This window comes from Lissotriton helveticus, chromosome 10, assembly GCF_964261635.1.
Source record: "Lissotriton helveticus chromosome 10, aLisHel1.1, whole genome shotgun sequence".
NCBI classification, from domain to species: Eukaryota; Metazoa; Chordata; class Amphibia; order Caudata; family Salamandridae; genus Lissotriton; species Lissotriton helveticus.
In genome coordinates, this window is record NC_136071.1 from 725,309,367 (window position 1) to 725,323,695 (window position 14,329).

At 45.2% G+C, this 14,329-nt stretch overlaps 1 protein-coding gene across 2 annotated transcripts in view; it reads left to right on the plus strand.

The window, feature by feature from the left end:
• DYNC2I1 (dynein 2 intermediate chain 1) overlaps window positions 1-14,329 on the plus strand; it is a 519,500-nt gene that overhangs the window by 470,097 nt on the left and 35,074 nt on the right. For both annotated transcript variants that reach the window (XM_078663277.1, XM_078663278.1), the window contains one exon: window positions 3,148-3,371. In XM_078663277.1, the coding sequence (XP_078519403.1) occupies window positions 3,148-3,371 (224 nt within the window). The remainder of the gene's footprint in view (window positions 1-3,147; window positions 3,372-14,329) is intronic.

Genomic DNA, 14,329 nt, shown 5'->3' on the forward strand with positions numbered 1-14,329 from the left:
TTAACCTTTTAGCGTTAGCACCACTAGCCATCCTTGTTTAAATCTCATATGCCTTGTTGTTTGCTGCGTCTCCTGATCTTGAAAAACTGTCTTCCATATTGCTATTATGTCAGCTTGTTGCATGAGTTAACTGCGAACACTTTCAGAGCAATCACTCTATGCTACCTCTTCTTTCCGGACAAATTAGTGCCGAGTACTCGGTCTTTTTACTGAAGGTTGTGACTCCCTTCTACTTTGAGCAATCGATCACCAACATTCTTTGCTCCCCCTCACACTTCGAAAGTGGAAGACAGGTTACATCGGTTGGACCCCAAAAGAGTTATGAGTTTTATATATATCGTACCAAGGCCCATCGAGTGGACGTTGAACTCTTTGTGGGGTTTTCTGGAGTGAAAAGTGGGAACTCTGTACAGCATAGGACCTTCTTGAGATTTATAGCTCTCTGCATCAAAATGTGCTATTCACTGGCCAAGAAAAAGCCCTCCGAGGATCTGAAATCCCTTTCTACTAGGTCCATAACTGTTACAACTATGCGAGGGGTGCCTGTCCTTGACATCTGCCAGGCTGTGAGGTGTGTCAGTGCATACGTTGACGAAGCACTTCTGTCTTGACAGCCAGATGTAGCTGGAAGAGCATGTCACCTATTTGGTTCGGCTGGACTTTTTGATTTGAGTACAGACCACAGGCCATCCACCTTTGCGAGGTACTGCTTTGGTATCTATTAAAAAGTGAGTAATCCGTGGTTAGAACAAGCTAATTATCTTCTGTAATGCTTTTTCAGGTAAGTATTCTGTCTAATCCAGATTCCTCAGTGCCCTCCTATTTCTCCGTCCCTGGACTGCTCTTAATTTAACATCTGAAAAGTCGAAGTTGGAGAACAATACACTGTTTCCAACAATTGTTTTATGTTCCGTATCTGTAGTTTTAGGAGTAGAAAAGACAAAACAATTGTGGCGCTTATATGTGGCACTACTTCGTCACTCATGAAGCCAGCACGTAGCACATCACAACTTTACCTGCCAACACAAGTGAGCACTGCTTAAAAAAACAAGGAAGAAAAAAAAAATCTCCGGATCCTGTCGGGCTTGTGTGGCATATTCAAAAGATGAGAATCTTTGGTTAGCTAAGAGTATCTACCAGAAAGAGTGCTACAAAGTTTAGCAACTTTTTATTCACGATCAGTGGTCTCATGTGGAGAACTCATGGCAGAACAAATTATGAATTTTGCAAACATTTATAAAGCAACTTTTAATGTTGGCGAAATTGGTCCAACTTCTTAGAAGGTATTCCCTTTCATCAGGATCTTCCATCAGTCACTATTATGAACACATCACTAATAGGATCGAGTGCACGTCTGGGAAACTTCGACAGTCCAAGGATTGTGGTTTAGGAAGTCTCTGTATCATATCAGCCTCCTAGAACTCCTATCAGTCCCTCTGTTTCTCATGGCCTTTATAGCATCTCTGATACCAAACATTCCTCTTACATACGGACAAAACTACAACATGTTATTTAAATAATCAAAGAGGCAACAAGTCCAGTACTCAGTTTAAGCTCCTTTGTTTGTAAATGCTTTCTTGGGATATTACTCTACAATGGGAGTGTATTTTCTAGGGCAGTGGGTCTTAACCTGTGGTCTGGGGACTCCTGAGGTCCGCAAAACCTACTCAATGGGTCCGCGATTGCTTAGAAAATCAAATAATATTAGTTAGTATCCTCAGATTGATTCATGGGAGCAGTGCAGGTGCATCATACTGAAGAGAATTTATACGATGAGTGGCCTCAATTGAATTTAGATAAGCTCCAGCCTTCCAATTAAAAGTAAAATTGTATTTTTTATAATTTTTGTGAATTAAATAAAATATTTAGTAATTTGTGTATTTGTTTGATTAAAGGCTTTTGTGTGGTTTTTTTTTCCGGTTCAAATTATCGAAAAAATTTAGGCCGGGATCCCTTGCTTTCAGGAATGACTCAGAAATGGTCCCTGGATTGCAAAAAAGATTCAGTGGGTGGTCCTCAGGTTCCAATAATGATTAAGTGGGGGTCCACAGAAGTCAAAAGTTCAAGAACCAATGTTCTACGGATTCCAAAGGCATCAAATATATATATTTGCCACTTTCCAGAATGCAAAATGTCCAGATTTCTCAAACCAGACCAGATAGGCAGTAACCCATTGATGAATTGGCCAGCCAAATTCACATACACTTTTCTACCAGTTCCCAGATTCCTTTAATACTTCTAAAGCTGAAACATGGGGATAAGAACTAAAGACTTCTGTGCAGACCAAACCTGAGGTCCAGTAGCCAGGGTAAAGTATTCTATTCCAGGGAGACATTAATGAATCTGGTATCAAGGCTTCAGAAAGTGTGTGTAGTATGGTCACTTTAACTTGCCATAGTCCTGTATGATACCTTACGGGAAGCCAAAAATACATTATAATCGAAATTGGACAATGTTTCACCAGATAGGTCTTTATTTTTCTATCTACATTTTAAAATTCGAGACAGTCGCAAGATAAAAAGATATTTTAAGCTTAAAAAATTGTTAATGGGTCCCCCACACAGGCAGGAATATTCTAGCCCTTTTGACTTGAATGAAGAGACCTATGGAGAAGAACTACTCCTTACTGACCATTCTGTATGTATGTGTTGATCCTCCCATGCTAGTATACCCAGCACCTGAAATGCTACTTTCAACTGTGCTTGACCCAAATTATCTCCATTATCACATTCCAAATATTAAACACTGCCAAGAAAAGGAAAGCAAGAAATTCATCATTGGCTGCATGTCAATGGACCTATTCCCTCATGACTTCCATACCACCCTAGCCCAGTTCTCCTTCACAATAGTGAAAGCTGACTTCTCTCCTCTTTTGTTTGCCGTATCCCTTGCCAGCTGCGCTTATGAAGTTCTGGCATCCCTAGCCTGCTTAAGGGGTTCTGTAATCCTTGTACTGAAGTAAAATGAACATTTCCTGTTGTGTATTGTGCAAAACATTGTTATAGCAATCTAGCTCTATCATAAGTCTAGTAAAAAATTAATACATATTACACCTGATCATCATGATTGTCTGATACAGCTTGGTTGACAATTGGTAACATTCTACATAAGGGTTTGCTAAACCATTTTTTGTTTCTTGTATGTTAGGTTGGTTGTTCAGATGGAAGCATTCGATTGCATCTGATGTCTAATGAGTTGCCCATTATGCACTGGAGCGATTGTACAAATGGTCATCCAATTATTGCCGTGCAGTGGTCGCTCACCAAGCCCAGTGTGTTCTTTGTTCTTGATGCTGCATCAACCATCTATATTTGGGATTTGCTTGAAAGTGATTTTCACCCTGTCATCAAAGATTGCGTTAAATCAGATAGGTGAGTACACACCTGTTCACGTGGTACACTGATCTATTTGTATTGAGCTGAGTGTAAGCGTTTGTCCTTGTATTTTATTTATTTCAGAACTCTACCTTCTATGGTCGTAGCACTGTTTGTCCCATTTCAGATTATATTATTGTGAAATATTATTAAACTATTTGAGTTAAATTGTGTTTTTGAGCCCAGTAACGCAGAAAAAAGTTGATTTGCTGCAGACTCTGTGCTCCGTTCATCACAATAACTATCTATTTTTGTAACGCTGATCGCTAAAGAATATATAAGTTTTTAATAGTCTTCATTGTGGGTCAACGAGTGTGCAGGCATATTCCCTGTAGGATATTTTAAATGTCTTTGAAAGATGCCGAACCTCATTTGAAGCGAGTTGTTTTGAAATGATTTGGGATTATCAGAAAAGTATTATTTGTAGTCCCTGTGGACTAGATTGTTCTAGTCATTGTATACTGTTCTAAAGTTTACTTATTTAAATCCTTGAAGCTTACAGTTTTAATTGTCTCTATGGTTTTACAAATAACAGTAATGGACTTCAGTGAATGGACCAGGTGCGAGCTGGGAGAGCATAGTTAAATGTAGGATGCAAACACATAAACCTTTATACAGGGTAGCTTGGATGCAATACCTCCAAGGAAATGATTTTCTGCAGAAAAATATCATCATCAGATGTTAAACCTTTTAAGAACACTGGCTGCTTGGCCGACCTCGGAATCAAGTATTTTTTCCCCAAAAGTATTCTTATTAATTTGTGGCGACATTACAGTCAGAGAAAAATTTGGTAATAATAGGCAATTGTGAGATACAGCAGTAAATAATCAATGTTTCCTGTCTTACTCCACCCCACCAAACAAATAAGAATGCTACCTCTTTTCAACCTCCACTCCCTACCTTTCAGCAGAATTCAAGGCAGTCTTTTCCCTCTTCATGCTCATTGTCTAACAGCTGTATGGGCTAGCATATTCCTTGCCCGTCAGTGTTCTGTGAGAAGAGGCCCAGTGTTCTCCATTTTGGTGGAAGTGCAAGTGTTTGGGAACCTCACTGCAAATATTTGAACAGCAAATTCTAATGACCTTCAAAAGACATGACCTCCAAAAGACATGACCTCCAAGTTGCTAATTAATCTTTCCATAGCAAGCATTGAACACAGTCTTTGATAGCATTTAGTGGGAGCTGGGGTGAATCAGGTTTCCTGACTCCCAGTTGTTGCAGCACTGCTTGGCACTCTTACTTTGAAAAGTGGTCATATCCCTTTGACCTCTGACCAACAACAAAACTTCTGGTTATAAAAATTGGGGAACACCCACTGCCTCTAGTATTGCTGTTGCCACCCCCAATTCAAAACATAAGGCCGTTAGGACAGTTCCACCAGATAAACCCCCTCCTTGCAATAACCTCTCCAGCATAAATGGGATGCTGGTGGTAACATACAGTGAATATTTACTGCGTGCAATACTAATCATATAGGATTTTAAGATGAGCCTCCTGATTCTTCAGAGACAAATGCTTTTAGGTACATGTTTAATGTTCCCTTATTAAACATACTTGGTACAATTTTCACACTTGAAATCCTTAATTAGCAATTAGTCTGCAATGAGTAGAGGAAAAGAAGGTTGGTTGTGAACTTTTGGAGTATACCTCAGCTGGAGAAATATTTTTATCTCATAAGTAACCTTTCGTTCTCCATGAAGGAATCTTCCCCAAATGCATAAACTTTAAAATGATTTAATTGGAGCACTATAGAAATCCACAAGGAATCATCTTTCAAAAAACATTCTAGTAATACAGAAAAGTTTTTTCAGGCATGCATGACCAACCTTAGTACCAGCCCTAGAATCAGAAGCTAAACAGAAGTGGCAGCCAGAGGTGGCTAGTGATGTTTGAAAGTGGCGAGGCATTATACCACAGAGTAAAGCGAGGAGCCTGTTTTCCTGTGCTAGAGTTTTGGGAGGAGAATGGAGTTTTTCCTCTGAGAAAAGTTTGAAAAAATTGAATCAAAGAGTACATATTAAATCACAATAATTTTCACATAAACTTATTACAAAGTAATAGGCTCTGAACGAGTACTCATGTAATATTCAAGATCTTTCATGGTGTGTCCATGAAACGACACTCCCCAGGAGTTCACCCAGTTTTTTCAAATTGTGAAATAGGTGCCCCCAATATGTCCCTCCACCAATTTGTTAACAGATTCCACAAGTGTGGCAGGACCACCATTTTGACAACTCTGCTTCCCCCTGGACCTTATATGCAATGGTTGTACACCCTAATGGCAACAATTACCTTCAAAATGACAGCCCTAACATTAACCAAGAATTAATAACAGTGTGCCTGGGCCTGCAACAGACTCTCAAGCAAAACAAAGGTATACGTTCTCAAACTCTATTCACTCACACCCACTTAGATTCAGTTGTGTGCACTCACTTGCACTCACCGACACTCTCTCAATCACTCACACTCACTCTTTCACACTAGCACATACTTACTCTCAGCAACTGTCACTTATTCATTCTCGCTTACTCCATCACCCCACCTTATAGTCTTTCACACACATTCTTATTTAGTTTCACATTCACTAACTAACTGTCACTCATTCTCACTCATAGCCATTCACACTGTCACTTATTTTCCTTCACTGCCTTTCACTGTTTCTCACTCACTAATTCTCACTCATGTTCCGTGTCATTTACTCACGCAGACTTTCATTTATTCTCAGCCTCCCCAGTCACTGACACACACATACACATATGCACTCTCTCTCTCTCTCTCTCTCTCTCTCTCTCTCTTTCTCTTTCTCTCTCTCTCTCTTTCTCTCTCTCTCTTTCTCTCTCTCTCTCTCTCTCTCTCTCTCTCCCCCTCTCCCTCTCTCTCTCTCTCTCTCTCCCCCCCCCGTCACAAATGTGTAGAGCAGCACTGGATTTTTTTACTTACCTAGCATTCTTGCTCATGAAGCTTTCATTCTGATGGATACATCTGTCAGTGAATTCCTCACCTTGTGAATATCCCCTTGCGTCAGCAACATTCGGAAATTCTTTTTGTAGCTTCGCGCCGACGTGGACGACGTCACAGAGGCACGACAACGCGCGCGACTCCCCTGACGTCACCGACTCCATAATAGGCCCACGCCGGCGTGATGACATCAGCTCCCTTTTTTTCCGAGTCGTCGACGCTAACGGTTTCCAGGGATCCTCTGTAGCTGTTGGTAACTTTGTTACTGTTTGTTTCATTTCGGTGTCCTTTTGCTTCTGTGTCGAAATGTCCACGAAGAAGACTGGATTCAAGCCCTGCGGAGAGTGCGGCAAGATGATGTCTATTATGGATCCGCAAGAGTGCTGTGTTTGGTGTTTGAGTTCGGATCATGACGTCGAGGAATGTTCATCATGTAAGAAAATGAATCCTAAGGCTCTCCTTGAGAGGGAGGCGAAACTCCTTGTTGCACAGTTGAAGAGCAGGAAGGACAAGAAGAGGTCGAGTTCACAGACTCGTCGTTCGAGGTCTCGCTCGAAGTCGCGCCCGAGGTCGTCTTCGGTGCATGCTTCGAAGTCATCGAGGAAGAAGCACAACAAGAGATCTCATGAGTCTCGTCATCACTCTGGGAAGGATTCGAGCTCGAGACCGAAGTCGCAGGTGAAGTTACTTCGCAAGGATCTGGAGGCTCCGACTCCGGAAGTTCAAGTCTCCGAAGGTGAGGCTTCGCCTGTGAATTCGCCTGTTCATTCACCGAAGCCAATGTCGAATCCTTCTCCGGCTCCGACTCATTCTTCTGACCAGGAGGGTGAGGGAGATGAAGAAGATGGAGGAGAAGAGGAGGCTCTGTTGCCTGCGGGTTCGTCGACCCCGGTGCATAAGCCTGAGGTGGAGGTCGAAGTCGAGAAGACTCCGCTCCCTCTAGAGGAGCCTGTGGGCTCTTATCTGGCTTTTCCTGCTCCAGGTCAGGATCCTACTCAGTTCCTGAATGCTATGTATGGAGTGTATTCAAGAGCTATGAACCCCTCTGGTGCACCGGTTGGTCCCACGGGTCCATCAGCATACAATCTAGGTATCCCCCAGACTTACGCACCTGCGCCTTTTATGCCATTTATGCCGGCTCCGCCGCCGCCTTGGCTTTACTCAGTGGCGCCGAAGCCTTCGACGCCGAAGCCTTCGACGCCAAGACTTTCAACGCCGACACCACTGACGCTGATGCCGGATCTGATCCGACCTCGTGTTCAGCGGTCTAGTCCTCCGGCTTCGGGCTCGATGCCGGCTCCGACGGAGTCGATTCCGGATCCGTCTACTTCATTCATGAAGGAGAGGTTGAGGCTTGAGGCACAGAGACTTCTGGAAGAGCAGAGGTATCGTAAAGCAGAAATGGAAGAAGGTGAGCTGCAGGATTCAGAGGATCTTTCCGATGATCTGAGAGAGGCTAGTGGTCTTGAACTGTCCCCTGATTGGGATTTGACCTCTGTTTCTGATGCCCCTTCTAAGGACGTGACCCCTTATCACGTAGTCATAAGAAAGGCTGCAGACCTGTTGAATTTAACACTTCCAACTGCAGAGTATAAAACTAATATACTGACTGAAGTCCTTCATTCGCCCACCTCTGTGGTCGAGCCTATGCTCCCTTTTAATGATGCTTTGGCGGAGCCTATATCTGAGGTTTGGAAAAGTCCGCTCACAGCCCCGGCTGTTTCGAGGGCGGTTGCAAGAAGGTACAGGGTAGCGCCTGGTGACCCGGACTTTTTATCTACACACCCCTTGCCAGAGAGCTTGGCTGTGCAGGAGGCCTGCTCGAAAAAATCTGCGGGCGCTTTTCCACAGGTTCCTGGGGATAAGGAATGTAAGAAGCAGGACCAGGCTGCTAAAAAAGTATTTTCCTCGGCAAGCATGGCACTCAAATCGACTAATGCAACTTGTCTAATGGGACGCTATATCCATGCGTTGTTGGATTTAGTCAAACAGCTGGTTCCAAAGCTTCCTGAGGAGGACAGGAAGGATTTTCAAGAGGTGATTGTTGACACTCAGGCTGCCGCTAGACAGGAAATTCAGAGTGGTCTGGAAGAGTGATGGGTTCTTCAGTGACCACAAGAAGAGCGGCAAGGCTTAAATCCTCTGAATTCTCTGCGGATGTCCAAGCTGCCTTGATGGATTTTCCCTTTGATGGGCCAGGATTGTTTGGAAAGAAGGCGGATGCTGCTTTAGAAAGGTTCAAGGACAGCAGAGTGACAGCGAGATCTTTGGGCCTACAGTCCAGAGGTACTACAGGGAAGAGGTTCAGAGGTTTTGGCAGGTCTTCCTTTCGGACCTACAGGCAACCTCAGCAGCAGTAGCAAAATACGCTGTACAAGTCGTACAGAAGCAGGCAAAGAGCTCGTCTTAGAGGTCGTCAGGCCTCCTCCTCCTCCTCCTCTACCTCTTCCCAACCCCCTGCCACCACAGCAAAGCAGCCCTAGATCCGCCATTCCGGATCATGTGGGCCCAGTGTGGGGCCGGCGTACCCATTTTCTACGAGATTGGGAATTGATTACATCGGATATTTGGGTTCTCAATCTCGTGGAGAATGGGTATGCTCTTCCCTTTCAGGAATTTCCCCCCAATTACCCTTTTTGCCAAGGTTTTTGTGCGGAGGACCACCTGCTGCTCTTGCAGGAAGAAGTCCTGGCTCTGTTCAGAAAGGGTGCGATAGAGGTGGTTCCAGAGCAGGAGAGGGCTCAGGGGTGCTACTCCCGGTATTTCCTGATCCCCAAGAAGGATGGCAGACTTCGTCTAATCCTGGATCTCAGGATCTTGAACCTTTACCTGAAGCAGGAGAAGTTCAAGATGCTCACCCTTGTGCAGGTTCTTCAAGCGCTGCTGGAAGAAGACTGGATAGTGTCGATCGACTTGCAGGATGCGTATTACCACATCCCCATTCTGAAGTCGCACAGGAAGTATCTCCGTTTTACGGGGGATCGCAGCACTACCAGTTTGCGGTCCTCCTGTTTAGTCTTACTACTGCGCCTCGAGTCTTCGCCAAGGTGATGGCAGTGGTGGCTGCACATCTCAGAAGGTCAGGGGTTCCGGTATTCCCTTATCTGGACGATTGGCTGATCAAAGCAGAATCTCCGGAGAAAGTGCTCCATCATCTGCAAGTCACAACTCGGTTGTTGTACAGGTTGGGTTTTTCAATAAATTTACCCAAATCTCACCTGGTGCCTTCCCAGCGCAACAAGTTCATAGGTGCAGTACTGGATACTACTGTATGTCTGGCATTCCCTCCAACTCAAAGGATTCGCGACATACAGGAAATGATTCCTTTATTTCACAATGGAGCGGAAGTTCCAGTCCTGAAGGTCCTTCGTCTGCTCGGTCTGATGGCTTCCTGCATTCTGTTGGTCAACCATACACGCTGGCATATGAGGGCACTCCAGTGGTGCCTCCGCAGGCAGTGGTATCAGCACAACGGAGATCTCAGGGAGTCCATCAGGATCTCCAGAGAAACTGCAGCGGATATGTCTTGGTGGAGTGTGGAGGGCAATCTGTCTCAAGGAAAGCCTTTCCAACTTCCTCCAGCGGTGGCCACAGTGATAACTGATGCGTTCACTCTAGGGTGGGGTGCTCATCTGGGGGATCTGGAGATCAAGGGTCTTTGGTCTCCAGAGGAAAGGTTGCTTCACAATAACCTTCTGGAATTGCGGGCGATACGTCTGGCGCTCAAGGCCTTCCTCCCTTCCCTTCGTGGGGGGTCGGTTCAGGTCCTGACGGACAACATCACCGCAAAGTGGTATGTAAACAAGCAGGGAGGAGTAGGGTCGCAGTGTCTCTGCAGAGAGGCTGTGCATCTCTGGTCCTGGGTTCAGGATCATCAGATTTGTCTGATGGCAAATCTTCTGGCCGGAGTTCTGAATGTGCGTGCGGACAGTCTGAGTCGGCAGTTCTCAGCCGACCACGAGTGGAGGCTTCATCCAGAGGTAGTTCGTCACGTCTTTCGGAAGTGGGGGACTCCTCAGGTGGACCTGTTCGCCACTCGCGAGAATGCTCACTGCCCGTCATTCTGCAGTCTCCAGTTTCCGATGCAGTGAGCCTTGGGGGACGCGTTTCAGTTGAGCTGGGGCTCGCAACTCCTTTACGCGTTTCCTCCCATACCCTTGATTCCTCTGGTTCTGGGGAAGATTCGCCAAGACCGGGCCCAAGTTATATTGGTCGCCCCGGATTGGCCAAGAAGGGTGTGGTATACAGATCTTCTCCACCTCTCCTCGTGCCCGCCGCTCCATCTCCCTTTCAGGGCAGATCTCCTCTCTCAGATGGAGGGGCAGGTTCTACACCCCCACCTGCAGACCTTACATCTTCATGCCTGGAGATTGAACGGGGCAACCTGAATTCCTTTTCTCTCCCACATGATGTGGGGGATGTAATTCTATCGGCCAGGCGTGACTCCACTAAGTCAATCTATTCTTACAGATGGTCTAAATTTGTGACTTGGTGTGGGGAGAAGTCCATTGACCCTTTGAGGGCTCGTTTGTCAGATATACTCCTATTTGCTCTTTCTTTAGCGCAGCAAGGTTTTGCTGGGGCTACAGTGAAAGGTTATCTTTCGGGTTTGTCGGCATTTCTCTGCCTGCTGGATCAGCCGTCCTTATTTAAATCTCCTATTGTTTTAAGATTTCTGAAGGGCCTTACAAATAAATTTCCTCCTACTCCTTTTATTGTGCCTCAATGGGACTTGAATCTGGTGCTTACTTTTCTAATGGGTTCCCCTTTTGAACCTCTGCATAATTGTCCCTTGAGGTTGTTGTCTTTTAAGACGGTTTTCCTAGTTGCAATTACCTCGGCAAGGAGGGTAAGTGAGCTTCAAGCTCTTAGTTCAAAGCCCCCATTCTTGACCATTCATGCTGAACGAATGGTTCTTAGGACCAGGGCTGCTTTTCTGCCTAAGGTGGTAACTCCCGTCCATCTAGGACAGTCTATTACCCTTCCTACCTTCTATCCTCCCCCTCTCCCTTCCACCGTCTGAACCCTAAGAGGACGGTGAGCTTTTATCTTGATAGGACTAAGGACTATTGAGTTGATGACCAGCTGTTTGTTGGATTTGCTGGTTGCAGAAAAGGAAGAGCTGTGAACAAGCGCACTCTTTCGAGATGGATAATTCTATGCATCAAGATCTGCTACGCCCTGGCTGGTAAGGAACCTCCAGAGGGTATAAGAGCCCATTCTACTAGAGCAAAGTCTTCAACATCTGCTTTGTCTAGGGGTGTGCCTGTTGAGGACATTTGTAAAGCGGCTACTTGGGCCTCCCTCCACACTTTCGCGAAGCATTACTGCTTGAATACCGAAGTGAGGAGGGAAGGCCGTTTTGCGCGTTCTATCCTCCAGGACTTTCTGGTATAGGAGAGTGGACACCCTCCTCCGGGAGTGGGGACTGCTGTGGGAATCTATTCACAAGGTGAGGAATCCACTGGCAGATGTATCCATCAGAAGAACAAGTTACTTACCTTCGCTAACGCTTTTTCTGGTGGATACAGTATCTGCCTGTGGATTCCTCACTGACCCACCCGCCTCCCCGATGTCCACTCTTCTATACCTGAGTAACTGTGATGTTAATATGTTTTTATTGTTGAAGGAAAAGTTTTATTTCAATTGGTTTTCTGCTTGGTGTCACACTATGTGTGTTATCTTGACATTTGTGTACTGTGTATACTGTGTATATATCTACTGATGTTGGTCTGTCCGTGTGCCTCGAAGGCATGGAAAAAAGGGCGGAACTGATGTCATCACGCCGGCGTGGGCCTATTATGGAGTCGGTGACGTCAGTGGAGTCGCGCGCGGTGTCGTGCCTCTGTGACGTCATCCACGTCGGCGCAAAGCTACAAAAAGAATTTCCGAATGTTGCTGACGCAAGGGGATATTCACAAGGTGAGGAATCCACAGGCAGATACTGTATCCACCAGAAAAAGCGTTACCGAAGGTAAGTAACTTGTTCTTCTCAACAATAAGGCAGGAATTGGCCCAAGAAAAAGGAACCAGCAGGACATATTTTCTGCATTGCAACCAGAAGACTGGTGGTAAGGACAGTATTATTGAGAGACCTCCCTCAAGCCCTGTCCCTGCTTCTGATGGGGCTAGAGGACCAACCCATTGAAAGTCTGGAACAAGGCTTATGATTATCCCCCTGCTACTCTATGTAGATGCTACTTGGACAAAGGGATGCAATGTATGATGGCCTGCCTGTTGTATTTTAGTATGTGTGCTCTCCTGCTAAATAATGTAGATTGTGCCTGTTTGAGGAGATGAGGTACAGATGGCACATTGGGGTACACTAAGGAGCCTGTGTGAAATACAGGGTATACCACCGCAGAGGGGAGAGATTAGAAGTCTTATGGAGAGTTGACTCACATTTCAAGTTCTTTCTATGAATCAAAAATGAAGTCAACCCACTTACTTTACTTATTTTACTAGTAAAGTTTTTCTGACCAAAAAGGCGCATTTCTCTTTTCGTAATGGAACTCTCACAAAATAGGGTTACTAGTTGCATGCTTCATCATCGAGCTCCCTCGATACTTGATGCATCTGAGTGTACTTCTACCTTGAAATTAAAGGGAGCAATGATAAAGATTGATGGGATCTTAGATTAGAATTGCCTACACAGTATTCATAGCCAATGTTTGACATAGGGGTCCCTTTGGCAAGGTTAAAAACAAAAGGCAGTGATACTGAATCTTAATCACTCCATCATCTGCAGTCTACATGTTTCAGCCACCTATAATGCCAAACAATTGTCTTGTGGCTTTCTTCAGGATTAGACCATGGTTCCTTTTATTACTAATTCCTATATAATTTCATATTATTTGTAGCAAATTTTGCTTTTCATTCTTGTGCCATACCTAATCATACAAACCAATCAGAGATAGTTTCTCGACTTATGATCGGTAAATCTTGTATGCCCCTTACGGTACTGGAGTCGAATGTGCCTTGTAGTCAAACATTTGTCAAAGGCCCCGCCCTCTAGTCTACCTATATTCCCTCTACAATCTTGACTAGAAACTCGGGTTTCCGATTTGGTTAGTGATAGATGAAAGATTTGTATCGTTTAAAGATTCGTTTAAAAAAAATGGTATTCGATCAATGGCATGATCATACACATACGTAAAATCACATAGCAAAGAATATTTTATAAAAATTAAAAAAACACAAGAGCTTGAAATAGCACCAACTTCGTAATCGTATATATAATTCACAAAGAGGTTGTAAGATTATGGGTCTCGCTTATTCTTCTGTTTGGTTTGCCGCATTGCCTACCTGCCGCTCTCTCCAGTCAGAGGGGGCTGCCACTGGTGATTTCACTGCTCCTGCCCGCATTTAAATTCCTGCAACGGTCCGAGGGGACCGCAACAACCAGGATTCCCAGCGTGGCACACGGCCACATAGTCATCAAGAAGCGCCAGGAGGCGCTCCAAAAGCGGCTGCGGGCTTCCGCAGTGCGGGTTTAGCTTTTTCTTCTGCTTGATTTGCCGCATTTCCTACCTGCCGCTCTCTCCCGTCCGAGGGGGATGCCACTGGTGATTTTGCCGCTCCTGCCCGCATTTAAATACCTGCAATGGTTCAAAGGGACCGCAACACCCAGGATTCCCTGCGTGGCACACAGCCACATCGTCATAAAGAAGCACCAGGAGGCGCTCCAAAAGCGGCCTCGGGCTCCCGCAGCGCTGGACACGCGCAGGCCACGCCCGGGCCAAGGGCGGACCCGTCGGAGACCGAAGGAGGCCAGACAGGGCTACACCATTGATTGTTGTTATTGAAGATTCATTGCTGGACCTTATTGATAAGGTACTGTGTGAAAAGATTGCACTGACTCATCGGTGGTCTTTGTTTCACGGGACTCCAGCATGAGTAAGACTAAGGCTATAACAGGGCAGAGGGTTGCGGGGACCCTGGATGCTTTCCTCTTGAGGGCTGAGTCAGTTTAAATTCACGAGATAGAACTTACTGAA